This window comes from Neophocaena asiaeorientalis, unplaced genomic scaffold, assembly GCF_003031525.2.
Source record: "Neophocaena asiaeorientalis asiaeorientalis breed wild unplaced genomic scaffold, Neophocaena_asiaeorientalis_V1.1 scaffold684, whole genome shotgun sequence".
NCBI classification, from domain to species: domain Eukaryota; kingdom Metazoa; phylum Chordata; class Mammalia; order Artiodactyla; family Phocoenidae; genus Neophocaena; species Neophocaena asiaeorientalis.
In genome coordinates, this window is record NW_020174048.1 from 7552594 (window position 1) to 7580430 (window position 27837).

The 27837-nt window shown below is 41.3% G+C and overlaps 1 protein-coding gene across 1 annotated transcript in view; it reads right to left on the reverse strand.

The window, feature by feature from the left end:
• TPP2 (tripeptidyl peptidase 2) overlaps window positions 1-27837 on the reverse strand; it is a 67764-nt gene that overhangs the window by 3916 nt on the left and 36011 nt on the right. The window contains exons 12-28 of the mRNA XM_024754029.1: window positions 25800-25915; window positions 25099-25267; window positions 24217-24374; window positions 23836-23912; window positions 21806-21912; window positions 19707-19861; window positions 18442-18558; window positions 18102-18202; window positions 17408-17504; window positions 16371-16508; window positions 14799-15043; window positions 14460-14538; window positions 12525-12563; window positions 7047-7198; window positions 5620-5716; window positions 4492-4622; window positions 1084-1291 (exon numbers count right to left, since the gene is read on the reverse strand). Coding sequence (XP_024609797.1) covers window positions 1084-1291; window positions 4492-4622; window positions 5620-5716; window positions 7047-7198; window positions 12525-12563; window positions 14460-14538; window positions 14799-15043; window positions 16371-16508; window positions 17408-17504; window positions 18102-18202; window positions 18442-18558; window positions 19707-19861; window positions 21806-21912; window positions 23836-23912; window positions 24217-24374; window positions 25099-25267; window positions 25800-25915 — 2186 coding nt within the window. The remainder of the gene's footprint in view (window positions 1-1083; window positions 1292-4491; window positions 4623-5619; window positions 5717-7046; window positions 7199-12524; window positions 12564-14459; window positions 14539-14798; window positions 15044-16370; window positions 16509-17407; window positions 17505-18101; window positions 18203-18441; window positions 18559-19706; window positions 19862-21805; window positions 21913-23835; window positions 23913-24216; window positions 24375-25098; window positions 25268-25799; window positions 25916-27837) is intronic.

Consider the following 27837-nt stretch of genomic DNA (forward strand, 5'->3'; position numbering starts at 1 on the left):
TTCATCTTCTTCCCAGCAGCGAGCGCAGTGTCTGGCACACAGCAGACACGAGATAACTTTGTTAGTAGTAACAGCAAGTATTGCTGACGTCCTTCCAGGTACGTGATACTCATTCATAAAATCCCACGGTACGCAGCACCACAGTCCCACATGAGCATTCGGTCACCCGCCTACGGTGACACAGGTCAAAGCGGCAGGGGCAGAATCCAAGCTCCAGGGGCCTGATTTCAGATCCAAATTCTTAACCTCTGGTGCTGCTTCCTTCAGTTTCTGGAACATTACTGAGTTCCTTCTATAAAAGCACTACTGAACTGAGGTGGAACAACCTGAAGCAGATAGGAAGAATTTTCTCCTACTTCAGAAGTCTTTACTACCGATCACCATAGTTAATCTTGAAAACAAGCACCTGTCTCCTAAAAAACCGCCACAGTTTGTGCCGGAAGAAGAATTCCACTGATTACATTTCCTTTTTTCTTCCTTTATGTCCAGAAGAAAGGAAGACTGGCAAATACCTGTAGCTATATAATCTCTACTGTTAAGAATTATAGTAGAGAGCTAGAAGGCATTTTACATGTTTTTATAATCTAAACCCAAAAAGCTCATCAATGTTACTTTTTCTACACTGGGCTTTAAAAACTGATCAGGTACAAATCAAGATGATAGTTACTTAGAAGTTAGAGTTTGGAGAGAAATAACAAGTATCTAAACTAACCAGAATACCGCCATCTCCATCCCTGACAAATGAGCACAGGGACAGGTGTGGGAAGGTACGAAGACAGCTTTCAGATGCCCTTAATTTTAGCTGATACATAAATGGCTTAACCAAAAGCCCGCCACACACGCTCTCCAACTGTTTCCCCAGCTAGCGTGGTCCACCAGCCCCTGTGCGGACAGACCAAACAACGGTCAAGTGGTTTCAAAGCCGGGAAGACCAGGGAGGCCTCGCTAAGCACCTCATCTTCTTCGGAGCCCAGCTCAGCCTCGTTCCATTTATCCTCATCCTCTCTGGCCGGGCCCGCTGGGCACAAGGGATCTGGGATGCACTCCCAAGAACTGCAGCGAAACAAGAAGGAGAAAGGGTACCTTACTGTCGAAAAGATCAGTCCATTTAGTAGCTTCCCAGAAAGTTTCCGTCAGAGAATCCAGGGCGCTCTCTCCCTCCTCCTCTCTCCCTTCCAGGTCGCCTGATGCAGCCCCGTCCTCCTCCCGGGTCTGGAGAAGGTGGTCGGCCAGGGCACAGCCTTTCCTACACAGGGCGTCTACGAGCGTCGACTTCTGCTTGTCCATGTCACTGCGTGCCAAACCAACACATTCCACAGATCAGGAGAGCATCTTTAGAAGCACAGCCTCACCCGAAATTAACCTCATGCCTTCTCTGCCTAAGATTTACAATACAGGAACGTGGTGTAGCCATGGAGAGCAACACATGAGCCGCTCTGTTCCACACACAGATGAAATGAGTTAGGATCGCTGTCATCGGTTGAAACAGCATGCCATGCGCAACAGAGGGGAAAGACTGTTGGATCAATTCTGTCAGCTAAGAAACTCTTAGAACAGTATCTTCTAAGTGTTTCAACTTCTTATGTCAGTCGTTACATACTTGTGCAGTCGTGAACTGTCACGCACACACAGAGCAAAGGAGTACAAGGCTTACTCTAGCATTTTAACACATTAACTCATTTATACTCAAAATAACTCTATGAGCAAGAGACCATCAGTTGCCTCTATTTTGCAAAGGAGGAAATCGAGGCACAGAGAGATCAGGCGATCTGTTCAGGGTCCCACAGTTAGGGAGCGGCAGATCCAGGACTCCGAGCTCTGCGGCTGGTCCTGGAACCCCTGCTCTTAATCGCCGGGGCCACCTGTCTTGCTCCAGACAGGCGGCTTTGTTTCTGACGTGTTCCAATGCCCAGAACAATGCCTGGCACGGAACAGACACTCAGTAAATTGCTGCTGAATGAAATACAGTAACAGCCTACACTCCTGGGACAGTACTGGCCCCTCCAATGCTTATTTGACGCATCCTGCTCAACTCCTGTCAGATACGTCTAAAGACGAGGATTACAAGTGCTGAGAAGATGACCAGGAGGCACTCAGATATGGGATGAACAAACTGTCTACTGGTAAGCATGATTCTGAAGGACCCAGAGTGAAATGTGCCGCCTATGAAATCCGCTGGGACTGTAAAATCAACAACAATTTGTACAAAAGACAATTAAAATAAGAAGAAGAGGAAAAAAACCCCAACACAACGCCAATAACCTGCTACAACCTAAGTTACCCACCTTAATACATTTGCAATGCAGATGAAATTATGCCTAAAAGTTGCTCAAGAGTTTATGAGCAAAGAGTTTCAAAGTTTAAAAGAGCCAACTCTCACTCTCTTTCCTGGAAAGCGTTTCTGGGGACTTTAAGTGCTTGGTCACTGTGGACTTAAGAACAGAAGGATGGACAGGCTTTCATTTACTGAGTCCCTCCTTACCCTACCACCTCTTAGATGCCAGGCGGCGCCTGAAATGTCTCGGCAGTACTTCACTCATGCTCTACAGCAGCCTCAGCAGTCAAGCGTTATCCCCACGTTGTGAGGGAGAACGGGGGCCGTGGAACACAACTGGGCAGGCAGGGCAGGTCTGGATATCCATTCACCTACGGCATCCCGACTGACTGTCCTGGCTGTCCAGAGGAGGGCTGCAGGATGCAGAGCTTGGAGGGTGAGCTGGGGTGACAGGTGTGCTGGACTCGCCAGACCTGGATTGAATCACCTTTAAGACCCCTTTCTATTTCCGCATTCTCTGATCCAATAACCTAAATTCCACATATCTGGAATGTTCTCTTCCTACCCTCTTCTAACTTTGAACTGACCTGCTCAGATTAAATACCTATTAATCCATGATGGTTTCCCTGCTCTCCTTCCCACGGGCTTTCACAGTTTAAAATACTAATTATAACTGTTAATCATATTCCATCTAGCAATTATCATCTTCTGTATTAGGCTGTATGTTTCCTAAGAGTAGAGAGTGTCTTGTTCATTTTTTTTTACATCCCTCTCAGTGGCGCTACATACAGTGCTCGGTCAATAAATCTCTCTGAATCAAAGTTAGTTAGGGACTGATCAAGGTGGCAATAGCTACGTTTTAGGGGGTAACTTCAATTAGATACTTCAGTGGACTAAGTAAACTGCAGTTTAATTAAAACTTAGACCCCCTACAAAAAGTTAGTATTTTTAAGATTACCAAATGGCCGTCTTGCAATTTTTGAAACGAGTGACTTAAGCGAAAGCAGCTGGAAATGAGAAATCCATGCCCCATATAATCCTTTGTATATAACTGGCATTTCATAATATATATAACTGGCATTTCATAATGCATATAACTGGCATTTGTATGTAACTGGCATTTCATAAATGGTGGCTGCACCATCCACTATTATTATTAGCAACAATAAAACAGCAATGTTTCGAGAAGGTTCCTTTGGAAAGTGTGAAAGGGTGCTGACAATGGCCGAAAACCTATTTTGAACAAATTTTATTCCGCTTGAACACTGCTGCTTGTAAGATTCGTTAAGACCTGTAATATCAGTATAAACGATGCAAGGTCAAGAGTTCTAGCAGTTTAAAATCAAGCGTTTTGTATGTATATAAAAAAAATTCTGACTGAAGCAGATGGAATCTTTAAGGGAAACTACCATATTTTCAGGCAGCCTGCAGTTTCAGTTTATTATTAGTTACAATAACGCTAAGAGGAGGAAACTTCTACCCTTGTAAGTTAAGGACCCCCAGGGCTGGAAATAAACCAAAGTGACAGAGGGGAGACTGGTACTGGGAGTGTGGGAGTGTTATCAGGAGATGATGGTAGGAGTTCGTGGAAGGGTGAACGGGAAAGCCGCCGGACCGTCACACCAGCAAGCGGAAACCACTCTCTCGCACGGATGGAGCCTTACAAACGCATAAACCCAGCTACGTCTGTTGTACACATCACGTTACAGTTTCCTAAAGCTAAAGTATAATCCTCCCACCCTTGTTCTCAAGTAGTACTGTAAACCCAGTTTCATAAACTGAAGTTGCCAGATAATGGCTGTAACCCAATGTGATTTCTTATCACTTTACTAATAAGAATATAAACTAAATTTGGAGCCTGTCATGCTATTGGTCAATCAACACTTGAAAAATTAATTTTACAGGGTGCTCTGTGCTTCCTTCTCCATGTGTCCAGTTCACACATATCCCCCAAATGGCTGGACTGCTTGATCATAGCCACTCAAATCTCTCCACCATGACAGCACCTGATGGTGGAGGAAGCAAACGACTTTTCTTTTGCTTAAACTTAAACGACTAGAGAAAATTACTATAAGATATTTAAGGATGGAGTATCCCCAAATCGGTAACTCCAATGATAAGGATATAAAAAATACCAGAAAAGAAGGATATTTTCAATAATTAAAAAAAGTAACTAAGAAATGAGATGCAAGAAAGAGTATTTACTGGTTAGGTACTTTTTTATAATAGCTGCATCGGGCCTGGGGTCAGTCTTCATCGCAATATAAACTGCTAGGGCCGTTTGATCTATATGAGAAATAACAGCATTTGCAGCTTCGACAATTTCATTAAGCCTTTTCATTCGTTCCTGGGGAGGAAGAAAAAAGAAGAAATAAGGAAAAAATGGATGTATCCATGAGCCTCCTGACGCATTTCACTTCTGTCGGTCATGCCCGTGAGAGTTAGGACGCCCGTGGTGTGGGACCAGGTAGGCTGTGCAGCCCAGGGGCTCCGCACTAGCTCCTGGTGTGACCTTTACGACGGTCAGCATCTCTAGAAAACCTGAGCTCAGACGGGAAAATACCTACCCTACACCCCCCACTGGTGCTGAACGGAGTAATAAGCAAGATAACGAAGTTCACAGAAATATAAACTGTTTTCTACAGGGGCAGCTCTTTCCTTGGGTAACTTAAAAGTTCAGAAACCTGATCAGCTATGTTACCCCAGTCCCACAGCACATGAAAACAGAAGTAAAAAAAGCACCAGCTGATGAGACAAATTCCAATTTATTACTGAAACCTCCGAAATGAGAGTAAACAGGAACAGAAGCAACAGAGTCTCACTACGGGCCCCGGGCTGTCCTGGCGTCCTCAGCAGTCCAGTTCCTCACAGGGCCTGCGGGCTCACACTCAACCCTTGGTGACTCTTGATTGGTTATGGCCACAAGCACTTTCTACAGCCAGGACTCCCAGTGAGAGCTGGTCCACTGAGGACAGCTGGGAGCTACACAGCCAATTCTCAGAAATCAGAAACGAAGTTAGCCAAGGTAGTGCAGAGGAGCTCTGCTTTTGCTGCAGGCGCCTGAGACTCCAGCAGGCCACGACCACGGCCTTCTGCTCCCGGCTCTTCAGGTCGAGGTCAGAAAAGCCACCCTTAGGGTTTCCTATCTACTTCTCCTCCCACTGACCAAACGTGAGTCCTGAGTCAGCTTAATGAAAATAGCTCAACAGAACATTCAATCTGAGGCGACACGTTTTCAGTCGGCAAGAAGAGAAGACAAAGACTGCCCCCTTATTCCAAAGGCAAACCTCATCTAATACTGCAAACAAAATAAGAGACTCAGAGTAAAATCGAACACGCCCAACCTTTTCAGCATCCAACTGATGAAGTCGTGCAACGTACAGAGGGAGATAATTAGGGTATGTTTCCTTCAATTCATTATAAATGTCACTAGAATCCAGCCTACATACGTAAGAAAGAGAAACAGTCATTATTTCAGTTCTTTTAGAAAAAAAATAATTTCTGTCTTTCCTATTACTTTACATTGTTTTGAAGTTCCAGTCAATAACCTAAGGTACCAATCTGAAATATAATTACTGACAGAGACTGTATTTATTTGCAGGCAGTATAAATATGGTACCGAGAAAACAAAACAAAAATCAAACTGTAAATTATTTCATTTATGAGTTCAATAAGATGGTCAGATGAAAGTAAGCATCGACAGCTTTCCTACATACCAGCTATAATTAGATTTATCAACGGGAGGGAAAAAAACATTCAAAAACAGTTAAGAAAGATTAAAAGATCTAGAAATGCCTAAGACCTACAAAGAAGGAAAATTTACACTGTTTTGGAAGAATCTGAAGTCTTGAATGAACAAAGAGACAGATGTTCCACGTTCCCAGCTGGGGAAGCTGAAGAAACTACATCTGTTCTCACTGACTCCACGGCGGGAGGAACAGCAGCAGAGCAGAGGCCGCAGTTTGCCCCGCCTGGCGGGAAACCACTGCGGGGCCTGCGTTCTCAGCAGTGCCCACCTGGCAGACCCTCTGTGTCGCCGGCGGGGGCTGAGCAGGAGAGAGCCCCCGCCCCTCAACGGAATTCACCCAGAAGCTGGCCTCAGCAGCAGGCCGCGGGGCTGGGGTGCCGGCCGACATGTGCCAACCCCCTGCCCCTCCCAGCAGGAGAGTCCTCCAAGCCAAGGGGACGGGGAGCCTGCGGTCCTGGCTGCAGCCAGTCTGGAGGAGGCTCCGCTTCACTGAGCTGGGAGTGGGAAGAGAGTGACCTTGGCTCACATACCAGAGTCTCACTTTTCTTACTGAACTTTTGTAGATGTTCTTAAATAGGTGTTTCTCCGTTTGCTGTATGTCCTTAGGATCATTTCCAGAGGTTTAAAAAGGTTTGTTTTAAATTTGCTCGTAATCAAATAGTAACTGGAAAACCAGGACACAGTATCACTCACCTGCTACATGTATAAATACAGAGACAACTAATAATAACAGGACAATGATTATCTTTGGAAAGGGGGCAAAAAGTGATTTATTTTCTTTTTTGTACCTTCCAATAAAATTCTCTTCCAAGAGCAGATCAGAATAAGGATTAAAATTTTAAAAATTCTTATCACAAAAGGGAATTAAAAACTAAATATAATTACAAGAAAATTTAAAAGCACTTACTGTCTATCCACTGTTAACATTTCTGAATACACAGCCTTTGCATACACACACAATATTGTTGTAACTGGGAAAATAAAAGTAAACGCTTAGAGGATTAAAACTCATTTAAAACTTACTTTGTCATCCACTGAATTTTAAGATCTCGTAATGCTTCAGTAAACTCTTCTTTTAAATCTTTCTCTTTTTCTGAATCTTTTTCTTTGTCTTTGCTGCCATTCTTAGTCTTTGTTGGTGGAGATATTAGGTAGTAATGAACAGGGATTACATCCTGTGAAAAATGAACGTGGAGAGACAGTCTTAGATTAACATGCTTAATATTCCTTATTTAAAAATCTTAAAAAAAAAAAAAATCTTCAATAGCCGAACAGCACGTAACACCAGCTGCACTTGAGCGGTACTACACTGTATTTCAGATTCTAAGGGCCAAAATACATCTAAAGTTCCAATCTGAGATCAAAGTAATTTTCTCCCAAACTTTAAAGCTAATGCTTCTAATAACTCCTTTAAAACAAGGAAATAAGAACAAACTTTTCTCCATTTAAGTGTTATTTGGTATTCTTAGTTTTACTTGACAGACTGACTACAAAAATGTACTGAGCTTTCACATTTTACATCTGAGAAGAGAAAATAATTAAATTTTAAAGAAAGAAAGAAAAGATCTGCTTTTCTAATTAAATTTAAAGAGAAATTTCTTTCTTCATTCAATCCACAGGACTTACTGAGCTCCCGCGGTGTGCAAGGTAATAGCTCCCAAGAGGTGAGGGACAAAGCAGACAAGGGCCTTTCACCCTCTGGGAAGACAGCCAACAAACGTGTAGGTAAATAAACAACTTCAGGAACGACACGTGATACGAAGACAACAGAATAGAGTAAGGGGATAGAATGTGACTGGTGGGTAAGGGGGGACCCATGCAGACAAAGTGGTCATGGAAACACTCTAATGGAGCCTCAGTGATCTCAAGGAATAAACTTCAATGAACCTGAATAACCAAAACGAGGAGAGGAAGAGATGTGCGGGGACAAGACGAGCACCTGCAGAAACCTGAGGGGGTGTGCAGCAAGCACAGGGTTAGGTTCTGAGAAAGGGCAGCGGCCACAGTAAGTAAGCAGGGCTGACAGAGTACGGGTAAAAAAAAATACAGGTTTTATTCTAGGTGCCACAGGAAGAGCTGTATGCAAGGCAGTGACATGATTAAGGAGTTTTGCTTTTTGTTTAATAACTCTGTATGGATTAAACACTTTGGTTTTTTGGTGTTTTTTTTTTTTAATAACTGTTGATACTACCTACGTGGAGAATGGATGATAGAGGCCAAAGTGGAAAAAGAGAAAACAAGTTGGGACACAGACCCAGGTGTCCTGACACTGCCTGGAACTAAAAGACAGGCTATAGAAAAGGAAGCAATAAAGGGACATGAGATGTCCCGGGAAAGCTGGACCGATGGTGGTTGCTGGTGGTATTTAAGACGAGGGGCTGAATGAGACCAGCAGGGGTAGGGGAGGGGGAAAAGAGCAAGCCCAGGAATGGTCCAAAGCTTTCCACTGTGGAGGGAGAGTCTGAGGTCACGGCAGCCCCGGGGAAAAGCCAGCATGAAGATCGAGCGTGGGCGGCTAGTGACAGCTAGCTGAAAGGCGGCGTCAGGCGGGAGAAGTAACTGTCAAACCTGACAGCACAGTGGCCGCTGATCGCCGACAGAGCAAGAGCGGCAGGGAAGGCTGGTGGGGGGCGGAGGGCGGAGGGTAAAGGCCGAGAGGGAGGTGAGAAATAAACAGGTATGGATGGTCCTTTTGAGAAGTTTTGCTTTAAAGAGAGCAAGTGTAACTACACCTATTTGTGTCTATTTTATTAGCACGTGAGTCTTGTGAAAAGTAATGCAGGATCTGGGAAATGAAATCACCTGTTATAGTTGCTAGCTCCGTTTCTGGCACAATAACTAGGTGTCCCTAATTAAATCATTATTTATTAAGACAATTTCTAAAATTCTGTCTTTAGGTTTACATTAAAAACGTTGCTAAACTAAAATCTTGTATTTGTTTTAATTAACAAAGTTTCTAAAATTGGAACAAATTACACTATCAAAGCTGTCAAGGCCCTATTCACATAATTTCAGAAAAAACTTTGCACAGGTTGAGTCACAAACAAGTACTGGCCCCATCTTCCCCTGAGGTGTGAATACTACATAAATATGTCCATTTTAACAATTTTCACAATTAAACTTTATTTGGGGATATAACAGTAAATATAAGCAGCTACTGTTGTAGGAGCTCTAATGAAATAGTAACCACCATTTCAGTACAACCCATTTAAAGCGCAGAAAACCACTGATGGACGAGAGCCACAGAAAGCCATTTTTAGCCATTTCAGCACCACTCTCCCTTGAGGTCCGGGAGCAAGTTTGCAAGCAAAGGTCTTCAGTGAAGTGTGAGCCTGGGAAGGGGAAACAGCCCTCCCATGGGCAGGCTTCCTTCCAGTCCCTGCCACCCATCCTGCGCTCCTTCTCCAGGTTTACTCTGCTAGGTGGACACTGCCCTGAGCTTAAGCCAAGTTAAAAGGGTCTGCAACATTTGAGTGGGTAATTGACCACCAAGTTCTCACAGTTACAGCCCACTTCAGTGTCATCTGTTTAGCAGAGACAACACACCTAAGAATTAAAGGTGCAAGTGGCCTCCAACATTTACTCTGTTAATAGGGCCCTACTCCCTTTGCAGTCAGGCTCCTGTACTGCCCAGTGTGCTGGAATGTGCCTGCACCTGCTTTCAGTGTGTGCACCCCCCTGCTGTCCCCTCCTCCTCGCCTGAGCAGGGAGAGGGACAAACCTCAGGAGGCGAGGTCTCTCTGTTGTGAGGCAATTCTTCCTCTGAGGCTCAGAGGTAAGGCATTTGCTAAGATGTTTTAGTAAAGAGAGAAAACAGAATTGAATTTAAAATGAACAATCCATTAAACTTAATCGATGATTAACAATGAACTCTAACAAAGATCTGCAAATAGAGAGAGACCATATATAAGAGCAACCATAAACTATCACTAAAAATGCAAAAGAGACTGGGAAAGTTAATGATGAATGGCCTTGGGGTGGGGGGGAACCAAGATTTTGTAATCAGCATTTTATATAGTAAGTCTGTACCAAATTAGTAATTATAAAGGCCAGTATTATCCTATAAAATATTTCAGCACAAGAGCTACTTCTTATTACTAAATATTATGGACATGGTTGTTTTAGTCTCCAACCAAAAGAGAAATGAAGTTATTTTTCATACATTCGTTCATTCATTCATTTATTTATTTTTGCGATACACGGGCCTCTCACTGTTGTGGCCTCTCCCGCTGCGGAGCACAGGCTCTGGACGCGCAGGCCCAGCGGCCATGGCTCACGGGCCCAGCCGCTCCGCGACATGTGGGATCTTCCCGGACCGGGTCTCGAACCCGTGTCCCCTGCATCAGCAGGCGGACTCTCAACCACTGCGCCACCAGGGAAGCCCTATTTTTCAGTTATTTTATCATGGTCATCTGTTCTTTTTGTCAGTAAGTATTTTTACAACTCAACTTCTCAAGGGCTTAGCATAGGGTCCACTTAACAGAAATGATTTTGTACCATTAAATCATAAAATCTTGATTATGATCTTAAAAGACAGTCAAAGAAGAATCTTCAGAGCAGAAATACTACGATATAAGCTCTCTATAGCAGACACTTAACAGTAAGCATATTTTTTAAGGAAAAAATGACTCCATTATTACAAAGTATTTCAACAGTGTTTGAATTGAATTGAACAATATTTAGAAAATGAAATCTATCTGCCAAACCAATAACTATTTAACAAACCACCATTTAAATTTCGGTTCAAAACATAATACCCTTAGCTCTTAAATGATTAAAAAGCATAAATTCAAAATTTTAATACATTTACACGAACTAAAATAGCTATTTAAAAAATCAATGTCATATTTGAGTGCTATTTATGTTAAAAATAACTATATTCTTTCATATTACAATGAACTTTAAAAAGGGTAACATACACATTCAACTCAAAAGTCACTGAAACCCAGAGGACAAATCCATTGAGGATTATGTATACAAAGTTGGTATTTTGTTCAGGCAATAAATTATATATTTTGTAATGTGACTATAAAACTATATATAATAATGATTATTTTTAAAACAAGAGCTTCACGTGCACTTACACTGAAGATGGGGAGAAATGGGAGGAAGTGACTCCAGATGCCCAGCTCTAGAAGCTTCACTAACCGTCAATTAACAATAACGTTCCTATTCATTTGATAGTTTCCTATCTCAAATAATCTAATACAAACAAAAGGCACCAAAACTCCAGAAGATCCACCAAACAGTACAACAGAAAGAAAACCCCCAGCTCTGCCTTTGGGACGCGCACCTTCTTTCTAGTGGGCTCCTCATTCTCTGAAGCAGCGGCTTTCAGGCTATTTTCAAAATGAATCAAAGATAATGTGTGCATAAAATGAAATTACAGTTTTATGAGTCTGATGAACTGACATTTTCTGTTTTTGTTGTAATGCTGGTTAAATTCCATTAAATGAATTTACATGGCCTTCAAATGGGTAAAGACGCTCAGGTGAGAAATACGGTCTACAGAGAAGCCGACATTCCTTTACCTGGGAAGATAACCCCCAGTGGTGTATTTTGTTTGAACAAAGTCTTTACCACTACATAATCATATAGAATTTTAGAGGTCATTTTAATAAAGACATTTTATCTATTATAAAATGGTGGCCCCCAGTTTCACATCACTATGAATTAAGAAACACTGAATTCTCTTTTGTTTCCTCTTAAAACACTAATTCTTGCCCTGCAGTGCTTCCTGCATGCAGGAGAGAAATCACTACGATGACGAATGATGTCAGCAGGTCCTCACCAGAGAGCTCATCGAATACGTATCCCTTTCTCTAAACTAGACCTGAAGTACAGATTTTCAAACTAAATTTGGCTCCAGCAGTCAATCAGAGATTGTCAAATAAGTTGCAGAGAAGCTGGTCACATCATTTACTAGCTACGGTCTTAAAACCTGCTCCTGCTCTTAGTATAAGTTTTAATTTGGGGCCACAGTCCTTATTTCTGTTTCTGCTACGCCCATTGCTCTTTTCGTCTCTGCCTTTCCAGAACGAAGAAGATGCAAGAGCAGGAAAAAAACTTCACTTTAAATATTTTAATAATATTTCATTATTAATCAAATCATCCAATTTAAGAATGACTTTAGACTTCAAAAATAATTGTTTTGTCATGTATAGCTAAAAAAAAATCATTCATCTTTCTATAGGATTTTAGATATGCCGAAGTTCAAATATTATTACTTGGTCATACTTGCAGTAAGAAATGAATAGCATTAAAATTTTCTCTATACACATATAAACCAGGGGTCTTCAAGCAATTTATGGCAGGGAAAAAAAACTTTAAGAAAGCAGTTTGTCAACACTGATAAGCTAAAAGCACTATACTGCAGAACTGAAAGAAAGGAAACTGAGGGAGAGATTTTTTTAAAAAAAGATAATAGTGACAGAAAAAGAAGTTTAACTAATATGCAAATAAGGCTTTAAGACATCTTTTTAAAGAACTGACAATCAGTACCTTTTTAAATTTTCCTTGTCGTTTTGCTGCAGACTGCCCCTGGGAGTTAGAACAACATTCTGTAAGAAATCATGCGTAATCTACACAGGATGGAGATACCACCTCTGTCTATTTTTCTGCCAGTTTCCGTCCCACCTGTATGGGTCACAGTACTTAGAAGGGTCAGGTCTGTCATCAAAATGGCAGGCTTTTAAAGAAAGCAATACTGCCACTTTCATTTTTTTTTTTTTAATAAAAATGCACTCAAATGTGTTATTCCTAAGGGTCAATGTTTTTCAGCTTTTTATTTCAAAAGTTTGTAGAGCAAAATTTGTTAGTTATCCAAACAGTTCTGAAAACATTAAATTTAGGTGACGGTCCGCAGAGTCAGATTTTCAAGGCTGTCACAACGATCACACACACCCACGCGCCAGAAACAGCATCCTTCGAGGGAACTGGGAACGTCAGAGAGGGGCAAGAGGAACAGTTACCTTCGCAGCTGCCAGAACCATAAGAAACGCACCATGGCTGAGATCCGATGAAATAAACAACGTGTTGGGAATTACATTTAACTCTGTAGCTTTAGGTTTTCTCAAGAAAATCTACCCTGGTAAGTAATAACTATAGTCAATCCCACCTGTTTATAACTTAATTTCACAACTGCCTCTTAAAGAATGCAGCCAGGAAGCACTATCTCTGAATTGCTAAAAGCATACTTCTAATAACAATGCTCTTCTTCTGTCTTACTCATCACAGGCAGTGGACACTTCAGAAGTTACCTGGATGAGAAGCCTCACTGTTGAAGCCCCATAGCAGAAAATGAAACCTACTTAAAAGGACCTAGACCAGGACTTCTTAAATCAGTGCATCTATGAATTCCAGTAACTACTGATTCACTTCACATTCTACTAAGGCTTTATTATACTGAAGTACTTATAACTTATACTAAAGTACATATAAGTAAATAGTACAGACTGAAATGAGACTCAAGAAATATCAGGGCAAACGACTTGTTCTAAGCACAGAAGTCCTACGTGATGACGCTCCTATGACAGCTAATAAACCATCTTTGGTTCAACAGTGGTAAGACATGACAATACTTGTTGAGATGTTTGAGCTCTATTCATTTTGATAACAGCACTTATAAATTCCAGAATTAGGTGGTGGACTTACTTTGTAAGAACTAATGCTAAAGAGAAATGCAAAACTATAAGAATGACAACTTTTACTGGCATTGAGCTAAAATGACATTATGACAGAGGGTGACAGATGTATATAAACACTATTCTCACAATAAATTTGTAATGAAAACAGTTGGAAAAACTAAAACAGGTACTATCAAACCATAACAATTATCTCTAAAATATAACAACCAGAAACATGTTTTTAACAAAAAGCACAATTTTGAAACTATAAAATAAACCTTAATGCCAAAAGAAATAACTACCTTGTAGATAACTACACAAAATTCCAATAAGAGAAAGATCTGTACAAGTAAAAAATACTGTTTATTAGTAGTAATTGTCCTGACTGGTTTTTTAGAAGTCACCCAAGAAGATCTGATTTATTCCTATATCCACAATATTATGTTAGTTAAAACTCTATAAATTCTCTAATTTTAAAAACATCCCATTCACTTAAGCCAAGTTTGATCTGGATCTACATATTTCATGGGAAGTTCAAGTATATTAGCTGTGCAAGGCAGAACAGGTTCAAGGCCCAAGTACTTAGGCCTGGGAAAAAGAATACTAAATATATAAAAATACAACCAAATATTAATTGACCTTTACTAGCAACTTGGGGAAAAAAAACTATTAAATTTCTTTTTCCAGAGAGATCTTCTCTTTTACTCATTCTGAAATGTAAATTAATTTCCATTTTTAAGGAAATGGAAATTTTGGAACAGGCACTTTCAGTGTAAAAAAAAAAAAAAAAAAAAAAAAACCTAATACTTACAGCTTTCTTTCCGAGTTCAGTCTTTGACAACGTTAATGATCCTGCAAGGTAGCATCCAGGTCCTGCCCCTTTAGGTATTCTAAGAAGAAGATTCAAAAGAGGAGAGAAAACGAACAAAAAAGAAAGTTTCACAAAGAGAATTAGGGGGAAAAACATCAAAACAATTGCATTCTGAAATAATTTCCGTAGCTAAGATTTCAAAAACCAAAGGGAGAAATAACCTTAGTCTAAAATGGCAATTGACAACACAGTATAAGTGTAGCCTAATATTATAAACTAGCATTTAAAGATTACAGAGTATAAGATGGATAGTGAGTGTTAAGCAATGTTATCACTTACTTGTCGTCAGGTAAGGAAGTAACAAAGAATGGCTGGTTATATTTGGGTGGTAATGTCAAGTTACTTGATTTCTTCTTTCCTAGAAGTGCAAGACTATGATTTTCATGAATATCTAAGCTCAAGGTATTAGATAACCTATGAGAAACAATAAATGGAAGATCTTTAAGACGTTCCAAATCACTGATCTGCTCATGCCGAATCTGCAGTCGAATTGTATAATCTCCTTTCTCCAGTTTCAAAGAATACTATAAAAGAAAAACAACATTTGGGAAAAGTAAGGTTTACCACATGAACGAAAATTACAGTCAGAGGATAAACAGTTAAGAATTACCACTTACAGAGTGCTTACAGTACGTGAGGTACAGTGCAAGTTACGACACACACATGACACGCACACAACGCCCCGACTGGACGTCAAAGTGAGCTGGCCAAGGTCACATCCAGAGCAGAGGATAAGGGCGCTGAAGGCAAGCCAAGCCCTCAGCCCTCAGCCCTCCCACAACAACAGGCCACTCCTAGGCGCCCAGCTGAATCAGCATCCGCTCCAGACTGGAAAGGGCAACGATTTTCTAGTTCCTGGGTCTTCACGGGCACGGATAAAATGACACCAAGAATGAGCAAAACTGAGGTGCTGTGTAATATCTAAGACAGACACACACACGTGTTTGTATGCACATGACTGGTAACCTTTAGATCATAACCACCATGCCACCCCCCTTTATTGCAGACGGGAAAAACAGGGAGCCAATGGGGACAAAGGAGTACAGATCTGCCACGCTCCATCCAGGCAACCTGCTCAAGAGGACGGAAGGCTGTATGCTGCAGCAGCAGTTTCTTCTGAGATTTTTTAAAGCAACAAAAGGAATGGCTGCAATAACCCAGTCTGTACTGAGGAGACGTGCCAGGGCCTGGCTTTGAGGAAAAAAGGAAACCATTCCTTGAATGACTAACTGAAAACCCTGTGTAAATTATTTTTATTATTTAGCATAAAATTATAAAGGTTACAGGAAATAGCTCATTTCTTTGTCCCAGTCTTTCAATCAGGGATAAGATTTCTATAAATTATATGATTAAAAGATTTTTTTTCCTTCCAAATGACAGTGCCAGGCACAGTGCTTGGCATATAGTAAGTGCTCACTACACAGCTGACCAAGAAGAAACATATTTCAAAGTTCTAATAAACTGAAGACACTTGGCACTGTCATTGTGCTCTGGATCCAGTTCAGACCTGGGATCACTTCAAGGGGCTAACATATCCTGGATGATTTGCTTTCACCGTGCAGATAGGAGCAAGCACTGGGTAGGAAGGAGAAGTACTAAAAATAAAAAGCTCTGCTGGCCAGCGTCTGTGAGCATCCTCCTGGCCCTCCTTTACCCCGAAGCCGGATTCAGCCCAACCGTGGGGCTGAAAAGCTGTCACGGTCCGACCTGCAACAGACAGCTGAGCTGCTAGCCGTGTGTCCAAGTACTAAACGCACAACCACACTGGTGTTTAAAAAGCAGGCACGTTACCAGAGCAAGAATCCGGGCTTCATCAGCTCAAGAAACAGCTGTTAATTCTAAAAATCATACCTGATGAGGGTAAGCATCGCCGGAACCCATCTGTCTTTTGTTCTGGTCAAATATAATCCACAGCTGGCTGTCAAACTCTGATTCGTACAATAATTCACAAAGCAGGGGGCAGCTTGGAGTCACTTCCCCACTCTTGGGCTGTGGGGGGGTGGGGGGGGAAGAATGATTATTTGATGTGGTTTATATGATTTCTAATGTAGACCTGTAATATTGCTATTGATCAGACTTTTACATTAAAAGTATTAAAAATATTTTCTTGCAGTAACCAATTTCAAAAATGCAGAACACATCCAGGATTTCGGGACTAATAAAAGGTACTTCTCTTACAAGGTTTAAAAAACACAAACCTAGCTAATTGCATTCATTGCTAAAGCAATACCTATTCTTCAGGACCTCTAATTAACTGGTTTTTTTAAATAAAACTAAAAATTTCTTTATAAAGTTGAAATTAGACAACCCACTGAAATCAATTATGTCCCCAACAGTAATTCATATTATGCTTCAATAAGAGTTTTACTAAAATCTTACTGATCCTCCATAAACTTCGATCTGATTTTTATGCCCATCTTAACTACCTTTACTACCCATTCAACCTAGGAGCTATTCTGATGTCTCACTGTGCCAACACCTGCTTCACAGAGAGCAATCAGGCCTGGTTCCATAATCAGAAGGCATCTGGCTTTGACAAGACATCAAACCAGTGGACAGGTATCAGAGGATAGGCAGGTGTCAGTGATTACAAAAACTAAGGCTCAAAGGCCAGGTCACCACTAAATTAGAATCTGTGACTTCAGATCTGAATGGTACTTAGATCGTTCTATATCATAATTTCCCAAAGAATAATTCTAAATTAACCAGGGTTAATTACTTGTTTCTATTTCATATATATGTATGTCACACACACACACACACACACACACACACACACACACACTCTCTCTCTCTCTCTGAATACACTGTCCTTCCATTTCTGATTTTATGATTCATAAAACACAAGAGTTCTTTGTAAGGGTATACTTGGTTACACAAACACTTACTTGATGAAAGTTGTAAGTCAGGATCATCTCATAAAGTTGACGATTATTTGGCAAAACATCCCTTGATCCTAAAGGTTTTGTTTTTGCACTGAGTGGGCTGTAATCAGACAATTGCATAAGAGTTCAATGAAATGAGAGAAAACTATAATCAGCAAAATCTATAACGTATCACAATAAATGACAAATGAGCATTCCTAGATGCTGTCCTTTTCCGTGTATTTTGTAATATTTTAATCATTAACTTATATAATTCTTTACTGACTGAACCATAGCAATACACACAGTTAAATTTTGCAGTATTACAAAGGTAATCTTCTCATGATAAAAACATTTTCAACCATCAACTGACAGTCTCAACAGAATCAGATGCCGGGACTAGGTGACAATTCCTCACAGTGCTGAAGGACAGGGTCTGACCGCAGACAGCCCTGCCCTCATCACGGGATGGGTCCTGCCAGGTGCCACAGCAAGGGCTCTAGGTACATGTTACTTGAAGCCAGAAGCTGCTGTTGCGGCTGCCTCTCAGAGACCCACCAGGTTCCCTGGGCTGGAAAGTCATGAACTGAATTTTCACGTCCAGCATTCACATGATTAAAAATAAAAGAGACCCTTTCCAAAGAGTGAAGAGATGCCCATCCCCCCACCCCCATCACACTGATACCCAACATTTGCAGCCCCAAAACATTGAAGATACCGCAGTGTTTGGACCCAGCTCTTCAAAGTTATGCAGGGAGCCAGATCTTCATATTTCAAGGAGGACTGAACATCAAAACGGTTGATTCCTTCTGATGCATGCTACAAAGGATATTTATCAAATTAGCTTCTCAAACTCTACTGAAAACAAACTGCATTTTTAAACAATACTTGGACCTAAATGTGTCAAACACAATGTTTATAAGCACCTATGAACAAAGACTATTGTTACTTCCAGAACCATAGATAATCTCCCCATTAAAATGTAAACCCAACCATTGAAATTATTTCACAATAACACAAATAACTGACATTAAAAATGATGGAAATGTAGAACTTACAATGTTTAACTGAGGAGCAGTACATACTATCCCATGAAAAGAAATGGTATAATCAATATTGACATCACTAAGACTTGCCCACCAACGAGCAATACAAAACTCAATTGCTTTCCCACCCTGCAAAGAAAAATGAAATTATCAATGCGTAAATTACAAAACATAAATAGGTGTTTCAAAGCAGTTCTATGCTTTCAAACTTTTTCTATTTGTACAGCAGGAAAATTCAAAGAAACTTATCATCAGCTATGCTTGAAGTTACACAAATCACAGTTGCTGAGACAGACTGCAGGTATTTAAATACACAGTTATTTACTCATAATCCTAAACTGCTTGTCGTAAGAGGTCTGAGGCAGCTTCTGAAGTACATGTAATAAAATAATGGTGAGAACAAACTGGAATAAAAACTTGGGACCAAAGGAAAAATAATTAAGAACAATGACAAGAGAAGGGGTATGACAACTCTGTGAGGCATATTCAATAGCCATAGCTGAGTTCTGGGCTCAAGAGCTGCCTGGCAACCAAAGCCAAATGAAATTATGGTCCCTCACATGTTTCTTCCTATTAAAAAAAGTAAAAACAAAAGCTGTTCTTTGAACACTGAGTTTTAAATTAAGTTTTCTAGTCATCAGTGTATTAGGAAGTTTAAAGTGAACCATATTACTCTATAACACATACAAGGACACAAGTCAAAGTTATCAGAGACATAAGCGACACAGGGAAGATGAGGCAGCCATCTGAACACACTGAGTAGCAAGTTCAAGAAGGAACATCAGTGTGTTCACCTTCTAGAAGGAAGGACTAGGCACCATTTCTAACACTACAGATACGCCTGGAGGGCTGCCAGGCTAATCTGCAGGCAGGAGCAGCAGTTCCACCTACAAAGCAAATTAACCTCATGGATTCTTAGCAACAGGGCATTAATAAAGTAACTAAAATAAGTAGAAAACACGTAGAAAAGTCTTAAACATGGAAATAATCTCCTGTACGATGAGGAGACAATCTCAACCAGGGTCCACTTTGTGAGGCGTCAGCATCTGGCAGACCAGCACTTTCCTAAGAGATTAACATTTACCTCAACTTGGTTGCAAGTATCCTAGTAAGACGACCTATCTTTCCACATTATTCAGCATTAATAAAATATACAGTCCCAATGTGCTCTGAATACAAACTATAAAATCAAATTCAAATTCAAATACTTAGTCTTAGCCCACACCCAGAACGAAAGGAAACTATTTCAGGATTCCAGACTGTTAATTAACACTTACCAAGACAGGAAAGGATTCAGTCAGCATTCCTTTCTCTGGAAGGGAACAAAACTTATAGAACTCATGACTTCGATAGGCTCTCTGCTTCACAAGCTGCACTGCGTGAAGAACAAACTTGGCAGACACCTCAGAAGAACAGGAGCACACCATAACCTCTACAACGAGAGGGAAGAAGCAACATTTTAACTGACGAGATTTAAAATGGACACAAAATGGCTTTCATAGTGCCTACTTAGGGGGAAATACTATATCAAGAGAATGAAATGGTATATTCAAATGAAATCTGCTATTTCTTTAAAAACAATGAACTGACCGAGTATTAATAAAGATTGAGAGGGTAGAAAATTTAGCTATGGAAAATAAATATATCAGGACTAAAATAAGCAACCGCTACGCTGCAAACAGCAGGAAACAGCAAGCTGTCTACAGATGGACACACAATTATCCGAATCAGGTAATTTTTAAAATCCCTCCCTTCTCTGTTACTAAGTTCAACCTTTCCTCTTGCTTCAGCTAAAAACCAATCAATTCTTGGTAAAGAGGATTTTAATTTTAGAAACCTCTATTTGTTAGCATGCCTAAGTCCCATTAGTATCCATTTATCCAACTTCACTGATAACTTTTCCTAGTCTCTCGCTCCTGGTTTATCTGCACTGTTTGCTTCTGGAAAGTATGACTATCAGGACTACATATGCTTAGCTGTGCTCTGCGGCGGAGCTGGACATGAGCCAGGATCACCGTGAAGCCAGGTCAGCAGCTTATCTCGCGAATACCTGGCCCTGAGACAAGGAACCGAAGCAAGGCTTAATTCTCTGCTTCACAAGATCAAGTGGGCACAGGGCTCTGGGAACCTAATCACTTGCTAAGAATACAGAATCTAGTGTTATGACAATATGTCAAAGTATTTGAAATAGGAATCATCTGTAGTGCATTTCTTTTTTTTCCCTGCTTTGACCCTTTTCCCCCCCAGTTTTATTGAGAAACAACTGACATATAATATTTTCAAGTTCAGGGTGTACAACGTGATGATTTGACGAATATGTATATGTTATGAAACAATCATCACAAAAAGGTTAGCTAACACATACATCACTTCATATAGGTACCAATTTTTTTTGGTGGAGAGAACATCTAAGATCTACCGTCTTAGCAAATTTCAAGTATACAACCCAGTATTATTAAGTACAGTCACCATGCTGGACATTAGATCCCTCAAACTTTTCCATTTTATAACAAAGTCTGTGCCCTTGACCAACATCTCTCCCACCCCCTCCACCTCCCACAGTAAATATCTAATCAAAGACTGCTAAATGCTCTGAGCTACTTCTATTCTGGATGATCTGATCAATTCTTATTAAAAACAAAAAACAAACACACAAAAAAACCAAAGAACTAATTATTTTCAATACCCAACCTAAACAAATCATAATTAGGGCATTATAATCACTGACATCTACCAGTAAACAGACATCATGTTCAATATGAATTAACTATAGATCTTTATTCTTTGGTATGATTAGCACACGTTTTATTAGAGTTACATGTTACACAACCATTGGGCCTATGTGAGTGGAAGCCCTGAGTTGTACCACGATGCAACTCTGACTCTGATCGTGAACGGAGAAGGCATTATTCTGAACCAAATTAAAATCCTAACTATTAAAACATCTTAAGATAGCCTAGATCAGCGGTCCCCAACCTTTCTGGCACCAGGGACCAGTTCCGTGGAAGGCAATTTCTCCATGGACTTGGGGTGGGGGGGAGTGTTGGTTGGGGATGGACGGTTCAGGCGGTGATGCGAGCAGATGGGGGGCGATGGGAGGCGGCAGATGAAGCTCCGCTGGCTCGCCCGCCGCCCACCTCCTGCTGTGCGGCCCGCTTCCTAACGGGCCCCGGACCGGTACGGGTCCGCAGCCCAGGGGTTGGAGACCCCTGGCCTAGATAGATGACTGACATATGAACCAATGCAGTGCCAGACAGCTATTACTGTTGTGAGAAAAGTCTACTGCAGGTATATGAACTTTATATGGTCATAACCAGAGCAGAGATAGAATGCACATAAAGGTAAATGGGCAAGACAAGACATTAATTATACTCACCAGCCCACGTTGCACCCTCAGGAACCTCAATAAAATGCCTTCGAATTTGACCAGGTTTAAAATGTACATCTGTCAAGGCTAGATCATAATGGGTTGATTCATTTACTCTGAAAATTAATAAAAATAAATGATTAAACATGACACTCTCATTTAAAAAGCTTTATATTATAAGCCCACTGGTACTCTAGATTTCAACAGTTCATGAGAAATGAACACAGGGAGTTAAAAGCTGGTAACAAAACAGTACGCACAATGTCATCTCAGTTTTGCAACATGTTAGCAGAGATACACTGTGGAGATGCTTTTTCTGCTTTTTACTTGTTTGCTTTATAATTTGTCTGAAGTCAGACACACAGCTCCCTCTTTTTTGGTTAAAGGAATTCTACAACATTCACAGGATTTTCCAGTTACCAGAATCTGGACTATTGTGAGTCCAAAATATTAAAATCAAAGGCAATGTTTTGTGCCACTGATACTGCCTTATAGTTGAGACTGATATTAAATTTAACCTCTTTCGTAGCTTCAAAATGCACCCATGCCATAAATGACACAGTAAAGAAGAGAAAGTACTTTCATAGAGTTTTTGTAAGGGATCAGTGAAACATAAAGGTCAAATGTATAATTACCCAACCCAGAAACCTAAAGTACATACTAAGGACAAACTCTAGTCAGTATGACAAACATTTAATGAGTGCCTACTATACCTGAGGCACTGCTATTAGGTGCTACAATTACAACAATGAATATAATGTTTTCCTTTTCCCCAGCCAATCTAGCGGGGACGGAAAACCCAACAGGGACGTTGAACGTAATATTCTCTGGGGAGACAGGAAGCGTTAGTGGAAAAGATGCAAGGTTCCTGGTTCATGAGGAGCGGTCAGGGAAAGCTTCCTGAAGCACATGAGGTCTCAGCCCACTCCTGAATCTTGTACATTACCTTGTTGAAGTTCCTACGGGACTTCTAGGGAATGTGCGGCTGAGAATTTAACTGTTCCGCAATTTTTTCACGTGTGTGTCACTTGTTACCTCCTCAATTTCATCCCATGTTTCATATGGGCTGAGACCTACTGCATATTAAACATTACTGTGCGACTAACTCAATAGAAGCTGTTAACTCAAGAGTTCTCTATTGTTTCCAGAACTCTCATCTCCATCTTGCCTTTCATGTACTGAATAATCTGTTTCGTACATTCTGTACAATGGGCTCCATATGGGGTCACGTAAGATGCAGTCCCCGTGTCTTCTGTGGGCTCACAGTCAAATGCGGTGAATTAAAAATGACAACACACTAGCTAAAGTCTGCACCACAGGCAAGTGAAAAGTGCCATGAAGTGGCAGGGAGGGACTCCCTTCACCCGGAGATGACCAAGAACACACCTGGTCATTAAGTTAAGGGACAGGAAACTGAAGCAAAGAAATCAGCTGTGCAAATGCACCCGTCCTGAGGAAACTGGGGGGGTCAGTATTGGTGAGCTCGTGGAAACGTGTAATTTGGTGATGGAGCCGCGGGAAACACTGGCTGTGAAGGGCCACTGTTTGCTATTTTAAGCAGCACGATCCTTGGGCGTGCCGCTGAGGTACTTTATACAGCAAGCAGTGTGATCAGTCCTGAGTTCCTTCGTTCTGGGGTAGAAGACAAGATGGAAAGGGAAGAGTCTGGAAACGGCACTGGAAAAGCGGAAGAAAGAGGAGATAATGGTAATCCCAGAGATAAGGGGGGAATCTGGGCCGGGGGTGGGAGGGGACAAAGTCACTGTCAAACACTGCCGAGGCATCAGGCCGGATGAAGGCTAAAACAGCCTCTGAATCAGGTGTAAGGAGGGCAGGTGACAGATGCTGTCAGTTATCCTCACTGTGAACAAGGAACACCGTGACTGACTACGCACCACCTTGAACGTTAAGCAAGGAACAGAACCAAAACCTAGTCACCTGGTTCTGGCCTATGGATCCTTTAAAAGTTCACCCCATTTCCATAAAGAGCCATTACATAATTACACGTAACAGCAAGCTATCGGTAACTGGGCACTTACTTTGCTGCAATAACTGCAGTGATTGGGACTCTGAACAGAGGACCTGCGTTAGGCGATGCTATATCATAGCCACATACCTTGAAAAAGGAATAAGTGTCAGTATCCATAAACAGACTTTTTAAAAAGAGAAAATAAAAGAAAAAAAGGGTGAATCTACTCAGCGAATAAATTAATCTAAGATTAAAATGTAAAGGTCCTAAGTACAAGTTGGCATCAATTTTCTGATGTCAGGCCACATAATTAATGGCAAACAGCCTGGACAAATACACCCATGACAACCCTTGACTTACTCAGACTAATGGGGAAATGGACTGCTACACAAAGGCTTCTACACATTTTAAAGACTAAAGAAAGTAAAAATGAAGATATCCCAATAAATACCTCTGTATAATGCAATCCTTCTCTTAAGCCCCTGGGATCCACACGTATGTTTATGTGTCTGCACTGATTCATGAGTTCCAAATGGCTGGGACACTGAACCCATGATGAATTCGAAGTTAAAGCTAAATGAAGCTGAAGGGATATTTTCTCAGAGTTTTCTGGCGTTAAAAAGACCAAAAAGTAAAGATTAGTTATTTTTTCCTTTTCTTCCATTTTAAAACGTTCTGTCGTCTGTCAAGAAAATTCCACAGATACATGTGGTTGGCTGTAAAATCCAGTAGGCACGGGCTCCCGAAACACAGCTTACATAAAAGAGCCACAGAACCTCCCTCGCATTTATTTTAGGATGCTCGGAATCCATTCATGTGTTCACCCAACATGGCTGGCTACAACCTGAACACAAACCATTTTAGTGAATATTTTTCATTACTGCATACAGTTAACAGAATCTGACTAAGAGAAAAGACTCCTAAGTTTACAGTGATGACAATTTTGTTCACAGTCGTTGGGCTGGGGTTCTGCCTGGCTGCTTCTGCTTCCCACTCTCCAACCAAAAACTCTTACACCCAAGTAGTAAAAGTGGGAAAGAAAAGGAATTTGATGCTTTACTATCCACAATTTAATAAAAGCTCCAGGTCCCTAAAGGCCCATGCTACTGTTTTTCTGGTAGACACACTGCCAACCGAACTGCCATTGTATCAGGATCCCTAATTGCCATCAGTGTCCCCTACACCTCTATGAAATACAAATTAATAACATTGTCAATTCCTGTAGGCACGGGCTCTTTAGAACATTAGCCTAAACAGCATTTTCTCTATTGTGGTACAATTCATTCAAAGCATAAATGTGAGCACATCAGCTTACTGTCCGGTTATTACTCACCAGTATTTTCTGGAAATACAGGTTCAATGCCAACACCGTGATCTGAAGGTGCAGCCACCTGAACAGGATCTCGGAGGTAGATGCCACGGTTATTTCCAACAGTAACAGTGAAACCTAACTTATTAGCAAATGATGTATTCTGAACGAGGTAGTCATAGGCTTTATCAACCTAATTAAGAGAATACAAACAGTAAGATATACACGGTTGGGTCAAGAAAGTACTTTATTGCAGATCCCCAATTTCTTTTCCATTGTAGCAAAGTACAAGCAAAAAGTCCGTTTCTCCATCCGCCTTTCTGACCTACACGGAAACCCCATTTAGGAGGACAATTCTACCTCACTGGACAAAACACTGGTCTAGCCACTGGACTCGCCTTCCACTCCACCCTCTTTACTCCCAAGTGACAAAGCTAGGAAACCTCCACATGCCATTACTGACTGGCCGGCTTCTGCCCTCTGCTGCTCTGCCGTGAACTCCACCCCCTACATGTCCTATGTCTATTATGTTTCTCCACCTTAGCCTCACCAATCTGTCTTAAGTACAAAATTTGTTTTCATACCCTCTGCTTACAGTTCAGAGACTACTCTGGCATATAATCAATTAGAAAAACTCAATCATCATTATAATAGGAGTATTATCCAGTAATCATTAAAATATTATCCTGATTTACAACCCGTTTTTTTCGTACAAACGACAATACCTGAATAATACCATGTCCTTGGGCAAACACTTCTATATTGTCAGCCTTCACTGCAGTGTTTTCGAGAGCTCTTCTGACTGAATGAACCGTGTAGTTAACATTATTAGCTTTCAGACCTAAAAGCCAAAAACAGAAAACAAGAAAGTAGTGTCCATCAGTTGAGCTGGTTACTTGAAACACTCTCTGCTCACTAGTATGGATAGCGCGTACATCCTCTGGTTTTAACGTCTTGTGCTTCAACACTCACTTTTAAATCTTTTTTTATTTAAAAAAAAAAAAAAACAAAAAACTGACAAACAGTCTGACTCAAGCTGCTTGTGTTAACGCAAAGACTTCATTCAAGGAAAATTCCTGTGTGCCCACTAGGCAGCGGCATGAACACGGGCTCTACCGGGGCACGAACCCGTGCCCCCTGCATCGGCAGGCGGACTCTCAACCACTGCGCCACCAGGGAAGCCCCATCCTCTGGTTTTAACGTCTTGTGCTTCAACACTCACTTTTAAATCTTTTTTTATTTAAAAAAAAAAAAACAACAAAAAACTGACAAACAGTCTGACTCAAGCTGCTTGTGTTAACGCAAAGACTTCATTCAAGGAAAATTCCTGTGTGCCCACTAGGCAGCGGCATGAACACGGGCTCTGCACTGGGAATGTGAACATCTGAGCAAAAAGTACCAAAAGGCATTCGAATGACACCTTCCTTAAACTACTGCTGGTCAAACAACATGGTCACTGGCACAAGGTCTCAATCCGGGTTCACATTATAAACACCAAGGGTACTGGAAGGAGCCAGAAAGATGCTGAGGTCCCGATGCAATCAAATCAGCACCTTTAAGACTGGATCCCAGGCATGGCCACTGATTAGAAGCTTCCCTGGCAATGCCAGGGAGCAGCAAGGCTGGGGCTGACTGTCCTCTGGGAAGGATGTGGAGGCCGCCAAGCTGTCCACCTTCTGATAACGACTGCTGTTAGAGGCGCAAGATGAGTAAGAGCGCACTCCTGTCCCCTCCAGAACTGAACACGCAGACATTTACGAGAGTAAGCCCTGAGCAAAACAAACATGGGAACGCTACGGTGCTCTGAGAGCAAATCAAGAAGGTGACCGTTTTGTCAGTGAGAATCCACGAAAGGGTGATGCCCATGAGAACAAATACGTGAGTTGGTATCCCTAGTAGTGTCTATCAGAGGAGACACAGGGAACACACAGGTCAAGACACGGCAGAAAGGAGCTCCAGACAAAGAGAGCAGCGTGCCACAGACAAGAGGCGCGAGCGACCCTGAGGTACTCGGCAAGGTTGAACAGGACCAGGACTGTGGGTGGAGAGCCTGGGATCTGACCAGAGGGATGCTGCTGGGGAGGGGTCTTCAGGCCCGCCGGGCTGACCGGACGCTGAGCCCTGGTCAGGGCTGACGCCCCCGTCCAACACCACAGCAGCCTCTCGCACGCCAGCCTAGCGCCCCGTCGGCATCGCTGGCTCCGCGCCGATATTCACTGTCTTCTTACGTGTAACAGTAACCATTTTTTATTTTGTTCACAGTCTGTTTCTCCTCCAACTTTAACATCAACTCCACACAGGCAGGTATTTTTAATGCTCTGTTCACTAATTTAGCCCCAGAGCTAAAATAATGCTTAAGAGTCATTAACAGCCAATGAATACGCTTGCTGAATGAATATACATCCAAATCACTATCATCACATCAACTATTCTCCACCTTAAACTTTACTTTGGGCCAGGACATTCCCAGTTGTACCACATTTTCTCACCCTGAGAAATTCAGGAATTAAAAATATCTGCCTGAAATAAGAGAAATTTATTCAATTACTTTTCACGGCCACAATCTGACTTTATTTTAAGCTGTGAACATGAAATTGTCTAGATACTTCACACCTACTTAACTAAGCTTATACATAAATCATGCATTTTAGAACCAGGACCAAGATGAAGTATAAATGATACTTTTAAAATCCATTTTATCATGTTACTTCTATCTTATTAAGAAAAGTAATGAAACTGTGGCTGAAGTACACGCGGAATAGC